Source organism: Leuciscus leuciscus (assembly GCF_965113295.1).
Source record: "Leuciscus leuciscus genome assembly, chromosome: 3".
Lineage (NCBI taxonomy): Eukaryota > Metazoa > Chordata > Actinopteri > Cypriniformes > Leuciscidae > Leuciscus > Leuciscus leuciscus.
Genome location: NC_138727.1, coordinates 37,073,542 through 37,099,249, shown reverse-complemented (window position 1 = coordinate 37,099,249; position 25,708 = coordinate 37,073,542). Strand labels below are relative to the sequence as shown.

The 25,708-nt window shown below is 36.4% G+C and overlaps 1 protein-coding gene across 6 annotated transcripts in view; it reads left to right on the top strand.

The window, feature by feature from the left end:
- The window catches only part of mcf2la (mcf.2 cell line derived transforming sequence-like a), a 78,654-nt gene that overhangs the window by 31,082 nt on the left and 21,864 nt on the right, over positions 1 to 25,708 (top strand). For all 6 annotated transcript variants that reach the window (XM_082164707.1, XM_082164712.1, XM_082164708.1 and 3 more), the window contains exons 2-6: positions 2,462 to 2,545; positions 10,567 to 10,681; positions 14,145 to 14,235; positions 24,612 to 24,731; positions 24,858 to 24,974. In XM_082164707.1, the coding sequence (XP_082020833.1) occupies positions 2,462 to 2,545; positions 10,567 to 10,681; positions 14,145 to 14,235; positions 24,612 to 24,731; positions 24,858 to 24,974 (527 nt within the window). The remainder of the gene's footprint in view (positions 1 to 2,461; positions 2,546 to 10,566; positions 10,682 to 14,144; positions 14,236 to 24,611; positions 24,732 to 24,857; positions 24,975 to 25,708) is intronic.

Genomic DNA, 25,708 nt, shown 5'->3' with positions numbered 1-25,708 from the left:
GTACTTATATGGGGCAACAAATGATGTCTTTTAGGAATGCTGAGCCTTCATTTAAAGAACAGACTCAATGTCATTGAACTTTACAGAATCTTAATAACAGGATGAATAGCTAGATTGTTTTTCTATAATGGTGTAATGTGCCTGACATCACTGTCTTTCAGGGTTCAAAGCGGCCTTATCTTCTCCTGACGGCTTCTCTAATGTACTCCAGCTTCCAAACTAGGGCATTTCCTGTGTGAGGAGATTATATTAACATGCCACTTTATCAGATGATGTGAAGGTTGTGCTTGTTATATATTTTTTTTTTTGCTGCAGACAATTTATTATATCTCACAGAATAATCAAAAGCAACATAGTATAAATCACGGTAAAGATCATGAGTGATTGTAAACTTGTTTGTTGAGCGCATCACAGTCAGGGTCAATTTGAGTAAAAATGGGATTGAGGAAGTAAAAAACTGTGGCTGTTGAATTTTAAATTAATTGAAGATAGCCTGAAAAAGTGAATCATTTTGTTGTCATGGGAATTTATTATTGATATTTTAATGATATTATGATTTAAAAAATAATTAAATATCTTTTATATATTTCTTTAAATCTTTAATATATTTTTTATTAGTTTTATTTTTTGTCTTGCATTTTGTTTTATTATTTATTTATTTATTTACCAAATGTTTGGGGTCAGTAAGATTTTGTATTTTTTTTTCTTTTTTCTTTTCTCATCTGCTCACCAAGGATGAATTTATTTGATCACAATTTCAGTAAAATGTGTGAAATATTAATATAATTTAATGAATTTGTTTCCCCTATATTACATTTTAATTAATTTCTGTAATGGCTGTCATTGTCTTTACTCCAGTCCCCACAACTGAAAACAGTTGTCCTGTTTAATATTTTTTTGTAAACCATGGTACATTTTTTCAGGACCCTTTTATCAAAGTTATTCTGTTTTATTTTATTTCATTTCGTTTTTATTTATTTTTTAGATATTTAATTTTTATTATATTCTATTTTATCTCTTTTATTTTACTTTTATTTATTTATCTTTAATTATCTTTTATTCACTTTACAGTTTCTTGGTCAGTAAGACATTTATTGCATGTAAATTGTCTGAGAATAGCAGTCATGGCAAAAATTTAATTCTGGACTCTGATCAACTTCACAGAACACATACAACTATTAATATTTTACTTGTTGCTAATTTAAAGCAGCAAAAGCCATCCTATCTGTTTCTTACAACCTCTGTGTTGTCGACAGATGGTCTGTTGCACAGATGGATGTGGTCTGCTGTTGTTGGCTGGACACAGGGATGTTATCTGTATTTGTCTTGAGTGAGTGCAGCGTAAACTACAGTGAGTTGCTGTGAAGACTAATAGAAAGAGAATTAATGATGAAATCAGTAAGCCCACTTACAGTACTGTTTATCTGTGACCTACTTGCATACCCATATGCTGAGTTCAAGATCCCTAACTGAGATTCCTTAAGGTCCCAAGCACCTGACAGCAGGAAAGACAGACGAAAGTGTGTGTGTGTGTGTGTGTTTCCGACTGCTGTCCAGTGGCTTATCCTTGCTGATAGGCACTGTGCCAGTGGTTGGTCAGGATGGATCATTTTGTTTTGTTTCAGATTCATGTTCACACTGGCTTAAATTCATATCCGATATGAACTCAATATATACTCAGTATCCGATATAAACTCTTAAAGTCATAGAGTCTGAGCCTGAGAGAGATGCGGTGCACCACAGCAGTGACTCGCACACACACCGCAGCGGCTCAAGACTCTCAAAAGCTGCTTACAATAATCCATCATCTCCTGATGCACATGAAAATGCTCTCCTTTTTCTCTGTTTTCTCCTTCTCATCTCCATCAATCCGTTCATTCATCTGCTCTTCCATCTTTCCATCCATATAACTACTCTTCCATCCAAACTCACCTCCATCCATTCATACAGCTGCTCTTCTCAAACTCTGATCAAGAGCATGCCATCTTCACTATAACCCACATCTGGATTCAGAATGTGAAGTCAGATTTCTGTGTCTATGATATTGTGTGATGGTTTTTGGATAAATTAGAGTCTTTTAAAAAGTCACTTTTTTCATTTTAAAGTGCCCCTTTTTATGCTATTTTTGTTTTGTTGGTCTCCTACAATAGATTTACATGCATCCAAGTCAAAAACAGTTTAATTTGATCATAATATACATTGCAGCATCAATTCTTTTCTCACAGTATCTAAACGGTTTGATCAAGGATTCAGAATCGGTTCTTTCTTTGTGGAGACAATACATAGGGCACTTTAATCTATAAAAGTTTGCTGACCAAACAACTCTATTACACACTGCATGAAAGGTAATATCTGAAAAAGCATAATAGGGGCACTTTAAAAGTGTAGTAACAACTTTTTTTTAATTTTTTTTTTTTTTATGACTCTGTGGACTAACTGAATCTCTTTATTCTTCCTCCAGATGAGATTATGCAGCAGGAGAGCAGTCCTCTGTGTGCCGCAGACATCAGCCCAGACCTCAGGAAACAGTTTGCCTTCCTGTCAGGTGAGTCTCCTTTGCAATCAGTCCCAGAATGCATTGCCAACAAAGACCATTGTGTGCTGACTGTCAGAGATCCTGAAAGCTTTATTAAAATGATCAACATTAAATGAGTTTACATGTACAACAAAACACTGATAACGTTAAAAAGAAAGAATTGATTTTAAAAGAACCTTTCAAAACAAGAATCTTCTGGTTTTTAACATCAAGTAGCGCAAATAAATATGTACATTGAATAGGCAAAATCAGAGGCCTTTTGCATGAAGCTAGTTGAACAAACTCTAAGTTTCAGTGTAGGTTTAGAGTTGACAAAACCACACAAATTCAGCCTGGTTTAGATCAGGTTCAGCGGGCTCAAAATGCTCTGTATAAACAGTCTCTGTCAGAGTTTGAACCGGAGTTAGTGAATAACTCTGAAGCGCATGGACCTAAGAGTGTGTCATGTGCTGCGAACAGCCAATCACACGCAGCATGGAGAGTGTCAATTTAATTCACTTCTTGCTAGAGAGCCATGCAATTCACTTATCTTTTGAAGATGAGATAACGTGAAATATCATGAATTTAATTGCATTCACAAGGCAGGAATTAAAAAATTTGGCAAGCCATAGTTTGAAACGGCAGCTGAAAGAAAATATCAGACTATATCAATGCAAGTGTATCAACTGAATTTAAATAATAATTTATATAGGTTCACAAAGACCTCAAAAGTATACATGTAAGCCTAATCTGTCTAAAAGCTTGTATTTATATTAATTTAAATGCAAAGTTTAATATTAATTGTCAGTTAATATAATTATATATGTTAAATGAATTAAAAATAATTAAATGATAGGCAATTTGTCTCTAAAATGTTATGACCATAAACTGCTTTAATTTGAAGCGAGAGATACAGGGGGAGTGGCTTTATTGCACCAGATATGTCACTTTGCTCACAACTGATTGGTCCAGTTTTGGTTTGCGATTCTCTAACCCTGAATAAAACCTGCTCCGGAGCAAGTTAGTCATGTAGTGCAAGTTATCTGAAACTGACTTTGTGCAGCAGACCCCGTGTAATAGGCACAAATCTGTGTGCGGATTGGTTTTTGCTTTAAACATGAACCTTAACCTGAGGAAAGAACACAATTTAAGGTGTTTTAGATCACCTTATATTACCATTCAGAAGTTTGGGGTTCATGTTTCTTTTGCACACCAAGGCTGCATTTATTTGATCTAAAATATAGTAAAAACTTTTTTTTTCCATATGTTTTAAAATGTCATTTATTCCTGTGGTGGCAAAGCTGAATTTTCAGCATCATTACTCCAGTCTTCAGTGTCACATGATCCTTCAGAAATCAATTCACATTCTCATTGTTTCTGCAGTGTCTGCTGCATGAAGTAAATAACTCACTTTAAGGGTTAGTTCAACCAAAAATAAAAAATTCTGTCATTATTTACTCACACTCATGTCGTTCCAAACCCATTAGACTTTTGTTCTTCTTCAGAAGACAAATGAATTAAATCTTTTTAATTAAATCTGAGAGCCTTCTGTCCCTCCATTGACAGCTACACAACTACCACTTTGATGCTTCAAAAAGTTCATAAAGACATCATAAAACGAATCCATATGACTCGAGTGGTTTAGTCCAAAATTTTTAAAAGAGACTCGATCACTTTATATCAGGGGTCTCCAACCTTTTTTCATTTGAGAGCTACTTTTTAAAAATGAAAGTGGCCGAGAGCTACTCATGTAGTACAATACTTAAATCTCTTAAATAATGTCTCATAACTCTCATATTAACCACTATCCAAACTGTTTTAGACCGAAAATAGTTTTTGTAGGCCTATATATGTCACCCTTAAATGTCAGAGAAAAGAACAGAATCAGAGATAAAAAATAAAAAAAAATGAAAATTGTACTACAGAAAATTGTACTTTGCATATTATACTGTAAAACATAATTATAGTTGATTTTATAGTGCATGATAACTAGAGATGAAATGGCATTAAAATTTCATTTCATGATTATAGTGACCAAAATGATCACGGTTATCACAGAATCCTGTTCAAAAAGTACTAATACTACACAATAAAATCAATTCACCAAGTTTTATGTCGAAAACATAACACTTTTTGTTTACATAAACATTAAAATAATAACATAAAAAATGATGGCCAGATTTTAAAGGAGTGTCTTGCAACGTTATCTACCAACATGTAGGCTACAAGTTCAAATAAAGTTTTGACAAAAAAGTTTTTATAAAAAGATAAACCTCGCATATTTCAGCCTTTAAATAAAAAAAGTCAAAAAAGTAAAGTCAAAAAAGATAAATTACTGACATGTACAATGCACATTAGCTTATCTTTTATTATTAATAGTAAAATTCGGTCCGATTTTCCCGTGGCGTCTGTCGTTGCTATGCAACCATGCACTGTGCTCTCCACAACGACAAAGAGAAGTTTTAATAGCTAATGGATTTCCACCACCGAAAAAACGCTTGCTGTTGCTTTGCTACAAGATTTATTTACGGAGAAGAAAAAAAACACCCGTAGTGTTTGGGTGCACCCGCATCCTTCATGTTGACTCGCTGCGCCTGGAAAAAATGTTATGTTAATGTTCAACAAAACAATTATTTGAAATAACGAACTTGAGCTCGTGATATGTGAACGGCCCTTGGCGGTCGAATAAAAGCCTAAATTCAATCTGTTCATCATATAAAGCAGGGGTCTCCAACACGTCGCTCGCGAGCTACCAGTAGCTCGTGGCCTGATTGGAGGTAGCTCGCGAGCGACGTGTTGGAGACCCCTGCTTTATATGATGAACAGATTGAATTTAGGCTTTTATTCACATATAAACATTCATCAATGCACACATCAGTTAACGGAAGCTCAAGGATGTTTGCTTGATGTGCGAGAACCAATGAGGTTCATTCTCGTGTTACGCTGCACGTTTGAGCTTCAGCAAGAACCAATGAGGTTCATTCTCGTGTTACGCTGCACGTTTGAGCTTCAGCAAGAACCAATGAGGTTCATTCTCGTGTTACGCTGCACGTTTGAGCTTCAGCAAGAACCAATGAGGTTCATTCTCGTGTTACGCAGCACGTTTGAGCTTCAGCAAGAACCAATGAGGTTCATTCTCGTGTTACGCTGCACGTTTGAGCTTCAGCAAGAACCAATGAGGTTCATTCTCGTGTTACGCTGCACGTTTGAGCTTCAGCAAGAACCAATGAGGTTCATTCTCGTGTTACGCAGCACGTTTGAGCTTCAGCAAGAACCAATGAGGTTCATTCTCGTGTTACGCAGCACGTTTGAGCTTCAGCAAGAACCAATGAGGTTCATTCTCGTGTTACGCAGCACGTTTGAGCTTCTATTTATGTTCGCTGATCAATGTTTATTATGTGATCTTATGAGCTATATTTAGAGTGCTTTGACAGTATCCTGAGTATGATGTGTCCGGTTTCACGTGAGTCAGACGTGAATACGCAACAGAGATTATTTATAAATGTCTGCTTTCACGTTGTCAACGGCAGATTCATTCAGAAGATGCACAGATTCCACATAAACACGCAGTCACTTAATAACACTCCAGAAACTCTCTCCAGTCTCCGTAAATAACCCAGTTAGGGCCCGGCTCAGGTTGCCCAGGATAACGCCCCTTAATTATTCAATGTTGCCTTGACGATGCGCTTGACAACACCGTTCTGAGCTGATGTGCTTTGCGAGGATATTTGAATGACAGTTAGGCTGTGTGTGAGTCCTATAGAAGGGGTTTATGGTGAATAAGAGGATTAGATTGGGATTCAGGTTTTTCTATAAAACCCCTCATGCTTTTATTGCATCAAATCTACGAGAGAGTCTCTGAATATTTGCAAACCTGACTCTGAACTCATGCATTATACATGCCATGAAACATTTACCACGATAGTGCCAGATGAGTGAACAACAACCAAGTTGCATCGTTAAAGAAACAAGGATATTCCATGTTCCAAAATTATTTACCAAAACAAATAGGAGTTTCATAATACTAAATGTATTTTTGTAACCTTTTGAGAGAGAAAGAGTGAGTTCAGTGCATAATGGTTCATTTGTAATGCGTTGTTTATGGCAGTACTATATTTAAAGACTGGTTTCTATGATTACCAGAATCAGTGTTCATTGCACCTCTGGCTTCTGTTAACTGGTGGCCTTTTGCCTTAAGAAAGCATTATCAGTTGTGTTGTGCACTGTAAGGGGTGTCCTCCATTTTATACTGTTGCCTGAATTCTTAGTGGAAAGTTTGTTTCCATCTAGAGTGCACGACTGATTTGCTCTACATCTGGAGAGGACTGCTGAGAAATGCTGTACAAATAATTTTTTTGTTTGTTTTTAGATTGCTCACTCATTTTTAGCAACCTCCCTTTAGTGCACTATATGGAGCATTGATTACTTAGTGACTTGTGAATGCAGGAACGAGCGAGCGATTTTAATGTAGTGTGTGTTTATGTTCCTGTGGTGAACATGTTCCTCTGGTCTCTGCTGGTCTCATGCCTCAGTTCTCCACCTAAATTTAATGACAGACCTCAACTGCTAGACTCTCCCTCTGTTTATTTCCTTTTTGCTCTTTTCATCTTTTACTGACCAACTTTTTTCCTCCAGACGGTTGCAGCGGCCCGTGTCTGATATTATCATTATCACGTGTGTGTGTGTGTGTGTGTGTGTGTGTGTGTGTGTGTTGGAATCACAGGAAACTAAAGTCACCCAGTATGTGAATTTTTGATTAAATCTTTGTATAGAGTGTTTTATCTTTTTTTCCTGTTAATGTTGTCCGTGTTCCTTACTTCTTGGGTATGTTTTGTGTGTGTGTGTGTGTTCTGATTATTTACTGCATTCTTCTACATTCTACTGTTATACACCAATTTAATTTACACCATTCTGTTCTATTTTTCTATTTTACATTGCTCTGCTTCTACTATTATTTTTTATTATACTCCATTATACTAAATTCTACTCTATTCTACTGTTCTACCATATATATATTCCATTCTACTCTATTCAACTCCAATTTACTGTTTTTCTACATTCTGCTCTATTCTACCTTATACTCCATTCTATTGTAATATACTCCATTTGTCTACTCTAATATACTCCATTCTACTATATTCTACTGTTTTATACTCCATTCTACTCTAATATACTCCATTCTACTATATTCTACTTTTTCTATTCTACTCCATTATACTATATTCTACTGTTTTATACTCCATTCTACTCTATTATACTCCATTCTACTATATTCTACTGTTTTATACTCCATTCTACTCTATTATACTCCATTCTACTATATTCTACTGTTTTATACTCCATTCTACTCTAATATACTCCATTATACTATATTCTACTGTTTTATACTCCATTCTACTCCATTCTACTATATTCTACTGTTTTATACTCCATTATACTCTAATATACTCCATTCTACTATATTCTACTTTTTCTATTCTACTCCATTCTACTATATTCTACTGTTTTATACTCCATTCTACTATATTCTACTCCGTTCTGTTGTTCTACTGTTATACCATCTCTATTAAACTCTAATATACAGGTTTCTACATTCTACTCTATTCTACCTTATTAATCTCCATTCGACTCTAATATACTCCATTATTCTATAGTCTACTGTTTTATACTTTATACTATATTCTATTCTATTCTACCTTATTATTCTCCAATCTCCATTCTACTCTAATATACTGCATTCTACTATTTTGTACTGATTTATTCTCCATTTTGCTGGACATACTACTCTATTTTTCATCTTCATACATTATTCTACTAAATTCTTCTCTGTTCTTCTGTTTTATACTCCATTCTACTAAATTCTACTCTATTCTATTATTTTATACATAATTCTACTCTGTTCTACTTTTATCTTCAATTCTAGTATACTCTAATTTACTATGTTCTATTTGACACTTTATGCTCCAGTCTGCTCCATTTTCTCTTCTCTTCCGTTTTTTACTCAATTCTACGCAATTTCATTAAAAAAAAATTCATTATTCAATAATGTGTGTGTTCAATACCCCCTAGGTTGTGTGTGTTGAGTATGATTAAACCCTCTTTGTCTTTTTGTATAACGTGTTTTAATATAATGGAATGACCCCCCCTCTCCCTCTTTCTCTCTCACCTGGTCCAGATGGACTGAAGCACTTTGGTTTTGCTCTACTTATGATTACAAATGCGACAGCAGTGTCCTTTTCACCTTGTGTGTTCACCTGTGTGTTTGTGTGTGACTGTCATAGAGGTGTTAATATGTGTGAGCTCTGCAGTGGATCCATCCTGCTCTATTAATCTCAGAGTGTAGCAGCCACACACACACACACACACACACACACACACACACACACACACACACACACACACACACACACACACACACACACACACACACACACACACACCATCACATGACCTCTGTCACTGCACATAATGCACCAAACATGTCCTTCTTCCTCTTTCCCTTTCTGTCTCTCTCTCTCTCTTTCTCTCTCTCCCAAACACACACACACACACACACACACACAGAGAGAGAGAGAGAGACTGACACAATTAAAGCCTCAGTAATGATGTGGATGATGTTTATCATCTGTATTTCAAAGCTCAGTGACCGGAAAAGAGGAGATTTGAAGGTTTTGTCCTCATGGCGTTGCGTTGTGCCCTTGACATTGCCTCATGTCCTTTATGCATCTATGCAGATCGAAAAAGCTGAGATTAGTCTTCTGTGAATGTACGCAGTCTCTGTCTTCCTCTGTGTGAGCTGTACATGGGAAGATGTGGAAGTGCCCCCTTGTGGGTAGAAGACTTTTTTTATAAATATAATATATAGTATATTATAGTATGAGTATAATATATATAGTATGAGTATATTATAGTATGAGTATAATACTTCAAATATCTCAGATCTAAGGTCAATCATGGCTATAAATGAGTTCAGATGATTTCAGGAGGTTAACGCTGCTTCCAAGTCACTGGTTATAGACAATGTCCAATCTGAAGGGTTTCATATATTATAACAGTGTATATTATATAATGTGTGTGTACTATATATATGTATGTATATATATGTATGTGTATATATTAGGGCTTGCGTAGACTAGTCGAGTAGTCGATAGATCGACTACTTCAATCAATAGTCGACGCTGTCGGAAACAATCGACTGAGTCGAGCGTCCATTAACCATAAATTAATAAAAAATGGCGAACGTCACCAACAGACACCACACGTCAGATGTGTGGAAGTATTTCATCAAGGATGACAAAAATATTGTAATTGGCCAACTCTGCAAGAGGCCGTTCACATATTGCGTCTAAAAACGTGTGGAAAGCGCGGCCGCTGTCTCCTTCAAGCGCTTGCGCTCCATGACGTCTGTCGTTGCTATGCAATCATGAACTGCGCTCTCCATGATGACGATGAAGAAGTATCAGCAAAGGATTAATTGATTTCTAGCCCTTGCATTAGCTTTACTACTAGATATATTTCTGGAGATGAGAAGGAAAAACCCGCCTGGAAAAACTAGCGCACCACGTTGCTTCCATTATGAGCGCGCTCGCGGCGCGCCTACATTTGAAATAACGACCTTGAACACGAAAAAGACGCGATATGTGAACGGCCCCTAGAAGCAGACGTCTGAAATGAAAGGCAAGAACGGCTATTTATTTGGCTTTAGACTGTTACATGAAAATTTAAAAATGAAATGTCATAATTATAATGTTTTGAGAGTTTACTTATGTAATTGTTGCGTTAGGCTATGAATTAATAAATGTTTATTGATAAGATCTAGCTATTTCATGTCTTTTCATTTACAGTAGCATGAACCACGAGTAGTCGAGTAACTCGAGTATTGTTTTGATAAGAAATCGACTAGCAGAAATCAGTAGTCGTGCAACCCCTAGTATATATATATATATATAATGTGTATTACAAGGCAAAATGAAACAAAAGATGTTTAATATTCATGCTGTGTCTTAAACAGAATTGCTAACAGCTGCATTCTTCCAAATCTGCGTTTCCAGGTGGCCGAGGACAAAATGGCAGCCCCATCATTATTTTCCCAGAGTACCCGGCGTTTGGTGAGCTGGAGGAACAGGAGTTTCACAATGTGCTGACGTACCTGACCAGCATTCCCAGGTGAGAAAACAGGAGGTGGAAGGATCAGTCATTTCCAGCACTTACACAAAAATAACCAGCGTTCCTAGATTCACGGGAATCTCTGAAATATCAGGGAATGTGAAAATAAATATTTTTCTTAAAACCTATAAAAGTCATTATTTAAGAAGTGCTTGTAGATAGTGTAGATTTGCGTGCAAACCAGTGTGATGACCTCAGTCATCATTGAGGGTTTTATTGGAGACATGTGTTTAATGTATTCTAATACTATAATCTAATTCCAAAAATCTCTACCTGACATGCCCCAATCGAACATGATTTAAAATCCAGTGTTGATCAGCGATTGGAAGTGTCATTGAAGTTTGTTGGTGAAAAAGTGTGGGAGCAATAAATTACCCAGTGAATCCTGTTAGAATTATCAAAACTCTAGAAAATCTAGAATAAAAAGGTTATCTTAAAAACTACATTTTATATGTATTTAATTTATGATTATATTATTTATTCAAATCACTGGACTGTATATGAGAGACTGGAGGAGAAATATTTTGGTGTTTTAGTTCTTGAATTGGACAGAAGGGGGCAAACTAATGCTTTCCCATTGTAACATCAAGCTTTTTGCAATTTAATGAATATGTGACAAGACTGCCTGTGTGTGTGTGTGTGTGTGTGTGTGTGTGTGTGTGTGTGTGTGTGTGTGTGTGTGTGTGTGTGTGTGTGTGTGTGTGTGTGTGTGTGTGTGTGTGTGTGTGTGTGTGTGTGTGTGTGTGTGTGTGTGTGTGTCATTAATATTCATCATGCATATTAAATTAGAATGTGTGATTATGTACATGGTTAACAAGGTGATCTTGATGCCCCTTTGTTTTACATATGCATTCTTAGTTTGTGAATAATCTGAATACATGAGATTCTCAGGGAAATACATTTATTGTTATTATTGACTTGGAAATGCCATCATATCATTTAGTAGCCAAGAGGTGTTTAATTTATTAAGCATGTGTATATCTTTTTTTTTCTTCTTAAAAAAAATAAAAATTAATCCTTGTGAAAGTTCAGTAGTGCATTGGTCTATTTGCTGATGCTGTGAAATCCTCTTTAATTTAACACCCCTTGTTAATATTCTAATGAAAGAGTGATTCGCTCTCTCTGCATCTCTTGTTTCCCCATGATTCCCATGAGAAACATAGAGAGGGGGGGGTGATTGAGTAATTAGATGGATTTCTTCATGCTGAAAATGGCTGATGGGGTTTTAATTTGGTTCTGATTTGGTGAATGAGAGGAGTTCAGGAGAAAATACAGCAGCTCATGAAAGTAAAGGGATGAATGTCATGAAACCCCTCAAGAATGTGCACTAGTCATATTTCAACACAAAAGAAAGAAATAGGAAATTGTTTTACTTGAAGAAAACCATTGACCAGAAAACCTTTAATTGCATCGTGACATTATTGTCACGACAGTTAAGTACATTTAGTTAAGTACAAGGATTTAATGCAATAAAAAAATAAGTTTGCTACCTTGAATTAATGCTAATTTAAATAAATTAAAACATCATTATGCTACTGTCTGGACACATAATGCAATCAGGGAAATGTGCTTGAAAATTATGCCACAATGCCAGAAGTCCTGGGTTGTTGTTGCTCTTGCCTCTTTATGATGACTCGCTGAATTTAGTCCTAATTTGTAAGTCGCCTTGGATAAAGGCGTCTGCTAAATGACTAAATGTAAATGTAAATGTAAGTCCTTTTTATTTATTTTTTTTTATATTTTTTTTTTTTATATCTTTTTTTACTTTGTATTTTTTTTGGCATTTGTTTTCATTTTATTTTATGAAATATAACCCCTTTTTATATATATATATATATATATATATATATATATATATATATATATATATATATATATATAACGATTTATTTGTAAAATTCATTCAAAGATTTGTAAGACATTGTCCTGAATTTGCTCTGTGGTTTCTGGCAAAACATCTACAATATTACATTTAATATTTTAATTAATTTAGCAATTTACAGTCAAACCCAATTATCTTGTGGTTATATATTTTTTGTGTTAACAATGAAAATGCAAATGCTCTCTATTGAATATATATTCATCCCATTGTTCACTCAAAGCATCCAACTATCTAGAATTTAAAAAATATATATTACATGTCACTCTTAATATAATGCACTAACAACACAGAACAATAATTAAAAACAGTAATAGACTAAGCACCAGTATGACAATAAATCAAGTGCAATGAAGCACCCGATGGCTTTAGAACCCCCCCCCCAGAAGCCTTTGAATGGAAGGTTATAATTACAGTGATGTTTGTAATCAGATTTCTGATCTTTATTACTGACAGACACTCAAGGTCATTAGTCAATGTCAGTGCAGCTCTACACAGAGACTTTTTCAGCTGATACGACCCCTACGTCTCTCTCCTTTCCTTCTTAATCTCACCCTCCGCTATGAAAGGAGTGGAGAACAAACGTTCCTGAGAAAAACAGCCAGAGGCTGAGAGGGGGGAACAGGGGAGGTGGGATTGAGAGGAGAGAAAAGGGATGGGAGTGTGAAATTTGGTGGAGAAGGCGGGAGCGGTAACGCGAGCCAGAAGAAGAGACACACAATCTGTATGTCAGTGTAATGGCGGCAGATTTGATACACGAGTATCTGCAGTGCCAGTTTCTATTGGGAGGAGCTTTCATTATCAATCCGCACCTATCTCACACCCACATTCTGCATTCGCAATTCAAGCTAGTCTCTGGGTCTCTGTCCATCAGCGCTCTCCTGAGCTCTGATAGGTTGAGAGGGAGCACCTGATGCTGCACGATTGGTCGCTGTAGAGGGGGAGGCAAAGTGTAGCTGTTCTCCCGGTCTGTGCCTACGGTGGCACTCATTCAAATGGAACCATAAACAGAAGGGCTAAAAGCAAAGGTGCACTGAAGGGAAGAAAGAAACCTTCTGACGACATCGAAATCTGCTGAAGGACACTTGGAATATCAGCATTGGGGGTTGTTTCTGTACATTCAAGCTGCTTTTTTTTAATATCAGGAGTGTGCAATTGGATTTTTCCGCTGCCTCGGTCACTGAAAATCAGCTTGATTCTGCTGGCGTTCTCCATGGTGATGGACGTAGTAACCAGCTCAGCATCTCTGCGCTACGCTTGCATTCTGGGCTAGTGCATTACAACGTACGTCTCTGTGTACTAATACGCTTTTGGCTACATTTTGCATTCATCTTGAGTGTGTGGGGGCAAATGCAGATGTTCTCATAAATGAAATATGTTTGCAGTATACAGAGTGCTGGTTAATTTGCCAGTCTGATGTGTAAGGATGACTGCAGTGTGTTTGTTAGTTAGTAGAGACCTGTTTAATGATGGCTTTTAAGGCATCTGACATCTTCAGTATGTCAATGTTTATGATTTTTGGAAGTGTGTGTGTGTGTGTGCGCACCCTTGCTGCCATGGTGATGGTGTCTTTCTGATTTTCAGTCTCAGCTCGACGGGGGTCGGCTTCATCCTGGTCATTGACCGCCGGCAAGACAGATGGGCATCAGTGAAGGGGACACTGCTGCGGATCGCGGTGAGCCCTCCGTGTGTGTGTGAGAGAACAAAAATGGGATGTGCATGTGCTTAAATGTGTTTATTGCGATAGAGAACATCATACTTTTATATTTAAAGGGATAGTTTACCAAAAAAATTACCATTTTGTCATTATTTACTCACCCAAACCTGTGTGACTTACTGTTTCCTAAGTGGAACACAAAAACTTAATGTCTCAATGTTTTGTTTTTTCTATACAATGAAAGTCAATGGGGTCCAATATTGGTTTGGTCCCGACTGACCGACAAAAACTGTTCTTCAGAATATATTTTTTAGTTTTCCACAGAAGACAGACATTAGTCATAAGTTTAGGAAATTACATGAGGGTGAGTAAATAAAAACAGAATTTTCATTTTTGGGTGAACTTTCCCTTTAAGAGAATTCCACACTGCAATTGGTTTCAGTCGTTTTTTCTAGTTTTCCAGTACAAATATCATTAGCAAAGTTACTTAAAGGAATAGTTCACTTCAAAATTTAAATTCTGTCATCATTTACTCACCCTCAAGTTGTATCAAACCTGTATGAATTTCTTTCTTCTGCTGAACACAAAGGAAGATAGTTGATGGACCCTATTGACTTCCATGGATTTTTTTTGTCATACTATGGAAGTGCCCCACAACTGTTTGGTTACCCATATTCTTCAAAATATCTTCTTTAGTGTTCAGCAGAAGAAAGAAACTCATACAGGTTTGGAACAACTTGAAGGATGAGTAAAAGATGACAGAATTTTCTTTTTTTGGGTGAGCTATCCCTTTAAGTGTAAAGTCACTTAAGTTTGAAGAACAAAATTTGTAAGCATTTGTACTTGGAAAAAATCCTGAGGAAAAAAATGCAGTGCATGCTTTTCAACACTCCAAGATGAAATCTCTTTGCGTGTCCATATGGATGAGGAAACTTTTGCGTGTGCATGTGTGTGTTGTTTTTTCCATGCTGTGTGAAGAATAGGAGCTGACAGGCATGTGCCTCAGGCTGTATGAGTGGATTAGTCAGAATTTCAGCGTTATTCCAAATCGGAGGGCATCTAAACAAGGCCCTCGGTTCTTTTCATAGAAACAGTAAATATTTAATCCACCACAGAGACGTCTAGCGCACCACAGCACCCCATGCTGCAGACATCCACAAGAGTATAAACACAGCACACTGAAAGCACAAATGATCTCAAGTTATGTTCAATCAACAATCGCAGCTGTTCTTTATTAGCTGGTTTTGAGTGTGGATTGCAGTGATCATCAGTGCTATTATGTTCCTGGTAAACTCCTCAGGCTGTCAACAAGTGTGTGTGTATGATGGTCAGTAGGGGAGAGGTCAATGGGCTAATCAGATTAACTGTGTTTAATTGGGTCAGCACTCAAAAACGCTACTGGAATCAAATAGGTGATCAAGAAAATTTTGCAACTGACATTTTTATTCTATTTTTTGGTCTTGACTGTTTAGTTGTCTTTGAATTGCAGTGCAGGCAAGGCAGAAATTGTAAAAACAACATTCTATGGTTGTTGTTTTATTGCTGTTATTGTTATTATTGGCATTATTAATTAACTTTATTGCAGTGGGGCAGTTATAATACAGCAGTGGGAAACGAGTGCTAGTGTTTTGTTAGGATTGCAGGTCAAATCTGAATTTCCAGCATCATTACTCCAGTCTTCAGTGTCACATGATCCTTCAGAAATCATTCTGATATGCTGATTTGCTGCTCAAGAAACATTTCTTATTATGATCAATGTAGAAAATAGCTGTGCATTTTTTTTCATAAATTTTTTCTTTCTGAATTATTTGATGAATTGAAGAATTGATGAAGTTCAAAAGAACAGCATTTAATTGAAAGAAATCTTCAGCAACATTATAAATGTCTTTACTGTCACTTTTGATCAATTTAATGCATCCTTGTTGCATAAAAGTATTAATTATCTTCTCTTATAATCTTACTGACCCCAAACTTTTAAACGACAGTGAGACTTGAAACTTGTTTTGGTAAACAAGGCCCAGTTTAACTGGTAACTTGGGTTGCAGTTGTTGGACAGATTGTTTATTATCCCATGTAATGAATGACTGATTTTTATTTGTCTACAGCGACTAAATACATTTTCCACTTATTTCACATGACTCTTTACATTAGTGTCCATTTAATAGTGTGAATGGATAGTGTTACTAAGTGATAGTAATGAGCAACATGCTCTTAATATTTAATTGTGTAGTTGAAAAGTCTGCAGATGCTCATTGAAACATGATAACTGGACACTCTTCGGGGAAAAAAGGTCGAGATCTATATAGATCCTGACTGAGTTGTAAAGAACCCTTTATGGCCAAAAGGTTTGGAGAAATGTCTTAAATGATTGCATAAAACTTTCATGTTTACCAGGTTGTGTTAAGTGATAAATTGTTTAATTCATAAAATGTAATCAAAATAATAACTGAATTAAAACACGATTAATGAACTAAATCCTCAAACTTATCCCATGATGGGAACCACTAAAAGGTTCTAAATATGAAGCGCCTCACAGAATCCTTAAGGTTCTATATAGAACCTTTTTCTTATAAGAGTGTATGTTGAAGTACTCTAATGTCAGACAGTTATTTTGAGTCAAACTTTTGTCTTTTAACAGGCTTTAATGTATTTGTGACATCTCGGAGTATGCATCTCGTGTTCAGATTGTTATTACTGTGCGGTTGTGTTGATGATAGAGAGGTTTATTTTACATTCTCCCACAAACCCACTTTAGTTTAGAGAAATGATGACACTCTCCAGGATTATATTGTGAAGAGAAAGGAATTTCTTTCTCTGTTTCATAGCTATAATGCATTTTGCTGCAGTGGTTGATGTCAGAGGTTTGACAGTAAAGAAATAACAGGATTATCATTCTTCCTTTGTCTCATGTCCCTCTCTCTTTCTCTTTATTTAACTTTCAACCTTCCTGTCAATTGCACTTCAGATCTTCATATTGGTTGCAGGTTTACAGTTTTTGACCCGGTGAGGGGCCTCCTGGGTAAAAATGTTACATAGAACATCTTACTGTATCTACAGTATTTTGCATATGATGACAAAAAGGGCATTGTTCAAAAATTTGGGGTCAGTAAGTTTTTTTGTTTTAAGAATATTCAGTAAGGATGCATGAAATTGATCAAAAGTGGCTGTAAAGACATTTATAATGTTACTAAATATTCAAATAAATGCTGTTCTGTTGAAATATCTCATCATCAAATAAGATGACTAAAGTTTCCACAAAAATATTAAGCAGTAAATAACTTTTTAATATTGATAATTTTTTTTATTATTTATTATTCTTGAGCAGCAAATCATAATATAAGAAAGATTTCTGAAGGATCATCAAACACTGAAAACTGGAGTAATGATGCTGAAAAGGAATAAATTACATTTTAAAATATATTAAAATAACAAACACTTAATTTAAACTGTAATAATATTTCATAATATTACTGTTTGTACTGTATTTTTTATCGCATAAATGCAGCCATGGTGAGCATAATAGACTTCTTTCAAAAACATTAAAAAAAAATCTGACCCCAAACTATTGAATTTGGTTCAATTGGTAGTTATTTACTTAATTTTGTGTCTAGCTTTAAACGAATTTTGGTTGCTCCATCAATATAGTCAATAAAAATGTAAATAATTTTTCATTTGACAAAATTTTGGACCAGGAAAAAAAAGAAGCATTTTTTAAGTGGAGCTTTTACCCTGCTGTACCAACATACAGTACTCTCTCCCTCCCCTTTTTCCTTTCTTCTCATTCCCCCTCTCTCTCTCTCTCTCTCTCTCTCTCTCTCTCTCTCTCTCTCTCTCTCTCCTCACACACACAAGCACTTAATCTACTCCTTTCTTTCTCTAACCTCCGTCACAGCACATATGGCTGATTGGTAATGGTTATCAGCAGTGCAGCTGGTGTGGAACGGCCAGAGGAGATTTTCCTACACGTGTCTGGAATCCTAGTAACATTATACATAATAATTCGAAATGAAGCCCATTGTGTGCAATAATGGGACTTCAACAGTCCCATTGCGTGCAATATAGTCCTTATAGGTAATATTTACTCAAATACAAATGATGTTGCTTCATAAATGAACAAATTAAGAACAATAAGACGGTATATCATGGAAGAAATGTTGACGTTCGGGTTTGCTTGTGCTATGTGTTACATTGGTTAATGATGTTCTTAATGCGTTTCATTTACGGCCTAATTGCAAGCGTGTTCATCACTTTCTTCATTTCTTTTAACATGGAACAAAATCCCTTTTGCACACTCTCATTAATGTTTTTTTTGTTATTAGAATTGGTGCTATTAATCGATTTGCATTTAGATTTGTGCAATTTTGTGCGTTCTACAACATGCACCAATGAACAAAGAAGTCTGGTGGAACTAGTCCCTGTATGGCCCAATCTAATTCACTTTAGGAAATTTTAATGTGTGCTAATGCATGCTAATGTATGATAATTGGGCACAGATAAACATCTTCCCCAATGTAGCTAAATTGAAATATTGTACTATCCTTGTAATATTTGCAATGTATGACCAATGATCCTCCCCCCAAACACATTTTTTAAAAATATAAATCCCATATTAACATCTCATGATCATTATTTGTCATAAACTTTCTAAAACTCACATTTTATTTTATTTCTTATTCAAATGTACATTTTATTTTATTTAGTTTTATGAAGGGGTGTATGCATAGCATGAACTGTTGTTTCCACAAGGACTGAGACTCTAAACTGAGTCAGCCTCCAGGCTAGCTGTGTTTGGAGGTCTTTTATTATGGTGAACATTTCCTTTCTTTGACCTGAAAGCGTGGATGGGCATCTCCTTCAGTGCTCTCTCCGGCGTCTCAAGGGAGGTTGTTAAGAGGCTCGTGTGTTGAAAGACAGGAGAGCGTCCACCCAATGACATCTGCAGTAAAAGGGAAAAAAAAGCATCCACATCCATTTTTACCCTACGGGTAGAGTCTTTGAAGTAGCCAATTCCAAGACTTTATTATATATATGGATCAGGCAATGGTTTTTGTAGTGGATAATCAGAAGTTGAAGCTGTACAAAATGCATTTCACTCCAATCTGACATACTCTCTTAAAAATAAAGCTTCTCTAAAACATCGATGTCAAATTCCCCAAAGAACCTTTCCAGCCTTAAAATACTCTTTTTTTTCTTAGTGTGAAGAACATTTTAATGATCTATAAAGACCCCTTTGTGGAATGCAAAGGTTCTATGGATGTTAAAGTTTCTTCGTGAAATCATCGATGCCAATAAAGAAGCTTTATTTATAAGAGTTTATGTCAGCTAAACCTGTCCCTACATGAGACTAGCTGATAAGTTCAACCATTTATGATGCTAAAACATTCAGTCATAAGAACTGCTTTATGCCATCTGTGTTTTCTCCTGGCGCTCAGTGACTTCATCAGTGTCTTGTACCCTGTAAGGGTACACACACCTCATTGGGTTCCTCACGTCCATCCACGGTTATTAAGAGTGAAACGCGCTGATGAGGAGGCGTTTCACCTGTGACGTTGAGCTGTACATAACAGTGATTTTCGCACAGGGTATATGAGGTTAGTCCTGAGGTGAAAGGTCACGGAGGTGAGCATTAGGGTCACTGGGATTTAGATTCCTTGCTATTTATTGGAATGTTTCTGGTTTTGTGTGGCTCATTTTACTATCCAATTTAATCAAAAAAGTAATTGAATTAGAATTGTGTATTGAATTAGGAAATGCAGTCGGTTTGTGGACTGGAGAGTGTGTATGTGTGTGTACGTTAATTGAATTCCACATGCCACGTGTCTGATTAGTCTGTGGTGTATCAGTGTCGTGGCAGCTGCTCCCTGGAGACACGGTTTCTCCATCTCCACACACACACACACACACACACACACACACACACACGGCTTTCCCAGGAGAACATTGAGTTACACCCCCATAAATGCACATAGTAATTCCTTTCTCTGTCTCACACTTGTTCTCACTCTCAATATCCTGTTATTCTCCTGTTTCATTTCTGGAAAGTGTGGCGTGTGTGTGAGTTAGTGATGTTTGTCCTATATATCTATCTCTATATATACACACAAATAGTTTTATGACCCATTAGCATCCTTGTTCTCTAGGTATCATTATCAGCATCGACAATGTGTTTTGGCAAACACTACTGCAGTCCTTACACACAAGCACATATGCACACACACACACCCATAATAATAATAATGCCGTTAGTGAGCGGTTATGGGGGAAGGGAGGGTGACCACATTTTCACTGCAACATGGAGAAACAACATGGAGTTGTTAATTTGGGAAAACATAGGGTGTGTGTTTGCACTGTGTATGTAACCATATTCAATTCATTTTCTGAACGCAACAAGACCAATGGTACGTTATCTTGTAATTGCAGTCTTTATGAGAGACTCAAGGCAATCGTGTAATACAATCACAGGCACACAGCGGTTTACTAAAGCTTCCTAAAAGAGGAGCTGTGTTGGTCACATCTGCTTGAATGAGCTTTAATGGAGGACTCAATAATGGGGCGTTTCTCTCCGACTTCCTGTTGTGCTCACAGCCGACCCCTGTGACTCTTCGGTTATTGCCAGCGTGTTTGGGACAAGCATGGCCAATCTGCCTCAGAGGAACAGGATATTGTCATGGTAATATAAAGGCGGGGTTCAATTTGAGTAGACTCCTTTGTCAGCAATCAAACATGAGGTTTGTAATGGAACTGAGTGAGTCTTTATGGGCATTATGAATGGGACATCTTTTGCTCATTTGGATTTGACAATTGCTTTGGACATTGTATACAAAGAGTACAATGATGATATAATAAATGATATTTTTTCAGTTGTTAGTGTGTTTTGGCGGTTGCTAAGTAGTTGCTTTCTGGCTCAACAAGCCAGATGCTTTGATATCCATTCATATCATGACGAGCTATGTGCCGAATATGTCAAATTTCAGCTGTGAGGTTAACAAATCGGCTTATCTCATCGTGTTGAGGTCCACTCTGCAAACAAATGTCCAATTGCCACTCTAATGATTCTCATTAGCCCTTGAATCTCACTCTCTCCTAATTGTTAAAGGAGAATACAAACAAACAAAAGCACTGTCCAAGAATAAAAGGGGAGGGGGCACGGTAAACAAATTTCCCTCGAAACCCAGAGCTGGAGGCATTTCAGCGTGGCAGACTGTGAGATCAGCCCTCTGTAGGATTATCGCATGTTTGGCAGATTCCCGCTGAGCTGTACGGACTTGACTGTGATTCTTGGGATGGCTCAAGTGTTTGATTGTGTATCTCGCCAACCCCTTTAAATCTGTGGACAGAGTGACTGGGCAGTTGGGGGCATTTGAATGCAGTGATGGTGCAGTATGAACATGCTAATGAAATTTGACTTGAATTTTAATTTATATTAATAGCCTATATCAGTGGCGTGCACAGACCTCCTCAGGGGCAGGGGCGGAAGGACCAAAAAGGGCAAAAAAAAAAAAAAAAAGAGTTCCTTGTTTTGTTTTTTTCCTTTATTTCCTTTGCATTGAAAAGACGCTGATACAATTAGAATGCATAACACACCAAACGAAAACAGGGAAATTATGATAATATTACTAAATATGATTTATTTTACCAAACAAAACGGTGAGAGTCAAGAAGATAATTGAGGATTCTGTTACAGCCATCATGAAATCAGTAACACTTAACAATAAGGTTTCATTAATAAAATTTGTACTAATAATGAACTGCACTTCTACAGCATTTATTAATCTTAGTTAATATTAATTTCAGCATTTACTAAAACATTAAAATCAAAAGTTGTATTTGTTAACAATAGTTAATGCTCTGACTGTGACATAACATGAACAAGTAAAAAACAGGTGTAGGCCTATTATTATTATTAACAAATACAGTAACAAATGTGTTCCTCATGGTCAGTTCATGTTAGTCACATGAATAATAAACAAATTAACCTTATTGTAAAGTGTTACTATGAAATTAAAGATACAAATTCCTTACAATTTAGAGTAGATGGACTTAAGATTTCATTTCAATGTATTTCCCCAAGCCAACAACACTTTTGCCTCAGATAAAAACGAATGACATTGTCAGACTCAGAATGCGGCTGAAATCGAGTTATACATTTATTATAGTTAAGCATAACTCGCAAGCTGCCGTAACTTTTACAGTAGGCCTAGCATGGTAGGATAAATGTAACTTTTCATATTTGCTTAAAGTTACCTGCTGCTCCTGTAGTTTGAAGACTCGCGGCGAACTGCTGCGTAGTGCTGCAAAGAAAACTCCGCCTACCACTTCACCTCCGCCAAATGCTTCCGCCCCCCAAAAAAAATTTTTTTTGTATTATTATTGTTAGTGGCAATAGTGTATAAGTGTATTGTTATCTATTATAATATTTATAATAATAATTATTATTATTTACAATTATCAGAGAGGGGCACAATACATTTTGAGACAAAAGGGGCAGGGGCTTGAGCCCCCCCCCGGCCCCCCTCCTGTTCACGCCACTGGCCTATATCAGATACTTGGGGTTTTGTTTTAAACCAGCACTATTTGTGCTACAAACATGAGTTTGAGCAAAAATGCCCCTGTATGACCTTTTGTCTCATTTTTATATCATATGATTTAGCAATATTACACATGTAACGAGCGTAATATCACACAAGTGCGTTTTTTGTCCCGACTTGTGCAAATGTGATATTGATTTTATATAACAGTTCAATAAATAATTGTTAAATTTGAGACACAATAGTGTCTATTTTTGCAAAATTTTGCCATTGAAATGATTACCTATAAAGCCAGAGCAGAACTGTTGTGCAGCTCCGAGCAACACGTCGTTTCATTACCAGTTACCGCATGAATCCGTGTTTTGAGCGAATCAATCGGGTGATTCATAAAAAGAGCCATTTTCTTGATTCTTGAATGAATCAACCATATGAATTAACCGAATGAATGAATGACTCAGTGACTTACACATTTACCGCTTCTTCTTATCACAATTAGTTTCTTATTTAGTGAAAATTATTTGAAAAAATTAAATCAATAAATCATATTTTGGGGATAGTTTGCCCAAAAATGCCTCCAAGTCCGTCTAACGTTTTTCTTTAATATTAACATTTTTATCAGGCTCCTATGTATAGGTTTCTACCTAAGTATCAACATTTCTGAATGGGCTGAGGCTGGGATTTAGTGAGTTTGAAGTGAAGGTATTTGATGAACGTATACTATGTGCGGAGAGCATTCACTCAATATTATCTCATTTTTGACAGAAGTGGCTTTTAGAGGCTTTTGCATCGGAGGTCTTCATTTACTCACCCATGTGTCGTTTCAAACCTGTATGACTTTCTTTCTGTATGACTTTCTCTTGCAGAACATGAAAAAAGATATTTTGAATTTTTTTTGTAACAAAACGCTTTTGGTCTGTAAATGCAGCTTCAAAATTTTTTTTATAAATCATGGCCACTGTAGCCTAAAAGGTTATGTGTACATTTTGTCTAATCAAATAAAATATTTCATTCTAAAACTACTTTTTGTAATGTCTATTTAATGCTTTTCTCATTTAACACAATAATGACTTCAATGCGATTCATTAGATTAATTAATAGGCACATCATGTTATTAATTAGATAAAAACATTTAAATGTTTATATTTATTAGTTAATACTAGACTGTATTAATGGAATTAATATTTTATTCCGTCCTTATCAAGGAAATTATTTATTGTGACTGAATAAACATAATTATTATCATTTTTAGTGGTCAGATATATTCATAATACGGGACCAACGTTTTTTAAATCGGTTCTCAGTGTCACATTGTAAAGCCTCTTCTTTCTGCTTCACTGCTTACTGACCAACACACACACACACACACACACACACACACACACACACACACACACACACACACACACACACACACACAGAGTCAGTTACACTGCCTTCAGCTGTCAGGAGACCCACTCCACAGTCCATGCAAACATCACAGCTCTGTATTGATCTGCGGACATATTTTTGATTTGACGCGGTGCCCAGTAGGGAGGCATTTTAATGAAGAGACTGTAAACATAAGAACTCTGTGAGGGGTGTGTGTGTTCATGCATTCAATAAGAAATAGAGGGTGCGAGAGAGAGCTCAGGGAGGGAAGCATATGTGAGACCATTGTTAGCCTTTCTAGTCTCTCAAGAAACTGAGTTGTCATGGCAACAGAATATAGATGGTGTGTGTGTGTGTGTGTGTCAATGCAGACAGTGGGAGGGAGGCTGTACCAGTCAAATGTAATGGCTCACTATCATAAGCTTTGGTATTAATATTATTTTGCTTGCCTGTTTTAGATGTTTTTCTTAGTTTTCTATGTGTTTGTGTGTTTTGTAGGGCTCTTTCCCAGGCAACCTGCAGCTGGTGCTGGTACTGAGACCCACAACACTCTTACAGCGGACTCTCTCAGACATCTTATTTAAGTTTAACAAGGATGAGTTTAAAATGAAGGTGCCGGTAAGTACCCACACACACACAGCCTCATGTGTGGGACGTGTGGTTAATGAAGAGCGTAATGAATTGGATTATACGCTGACATGAGAGAAGTGGCCTATATTATGAACTGTGTGTGTGTGTGTGTAGGTGATCATGCTCAGCTCTGTGACTGAGCTCCACAGTTACATCGACCGCACGCAGCTCACGCAGGAACTGGGCGGCACGCAGGAGTACTGCCACGAGAAATGGATTTCACACCGCACCGTGAGTACAGATCCAGCTACAGTACTGACGGGTGGAACGCAGAAATGAAGAGTGGGGACGGGATTGGTTAGATGTATAAGCCACTCAATGAATGAACGACTGAACAAAAAACTAATAATTTATAGTAAATGACATAAGATTACAAAAAATAGCATGAAATGAATGAAATGCTATAGCATATAGTGGGCGGTATTTGCTGTGTATGGTATACTACTGTATGTGCTATAGTATACTATCCAACAATAAACATTTCAAACTATAGTATGCTATTTGTCACATGACCTCATATGTAACATGAGTACTGTATGTCAGTGAAGTGTTTATTGATAATTACAGAAATACACTACCGTTCTTAAGTTTGGTGATGGTAAGATCTTTTATGTTTTTGAAATAAGTCTCTTATTTATGTTATATTTTAAAATGTAATTTATTCCTGTGATGCAAAGCTGAATTTTCAGCATCATTACTCCAGTCTTCAGTGTCACATGATCCTTCAGAAATCATTCTAATATGATGATGATTATAATTATTATCATGCTGAAAACATTTATTTGAAATAGAAACCTTTTATAACATTATAAATGGTTTTACTGTCACTTTTAATCCATTCAATGCATCCTTGCTGAATAAAAGTATTAATTTTTTTTACGAGCTTTACGTACCCTAAACTTTGAATGGTAGTGTAAATAGGGTAATATGTCATTGATTTACACATGGAATTTTTAATAGATATT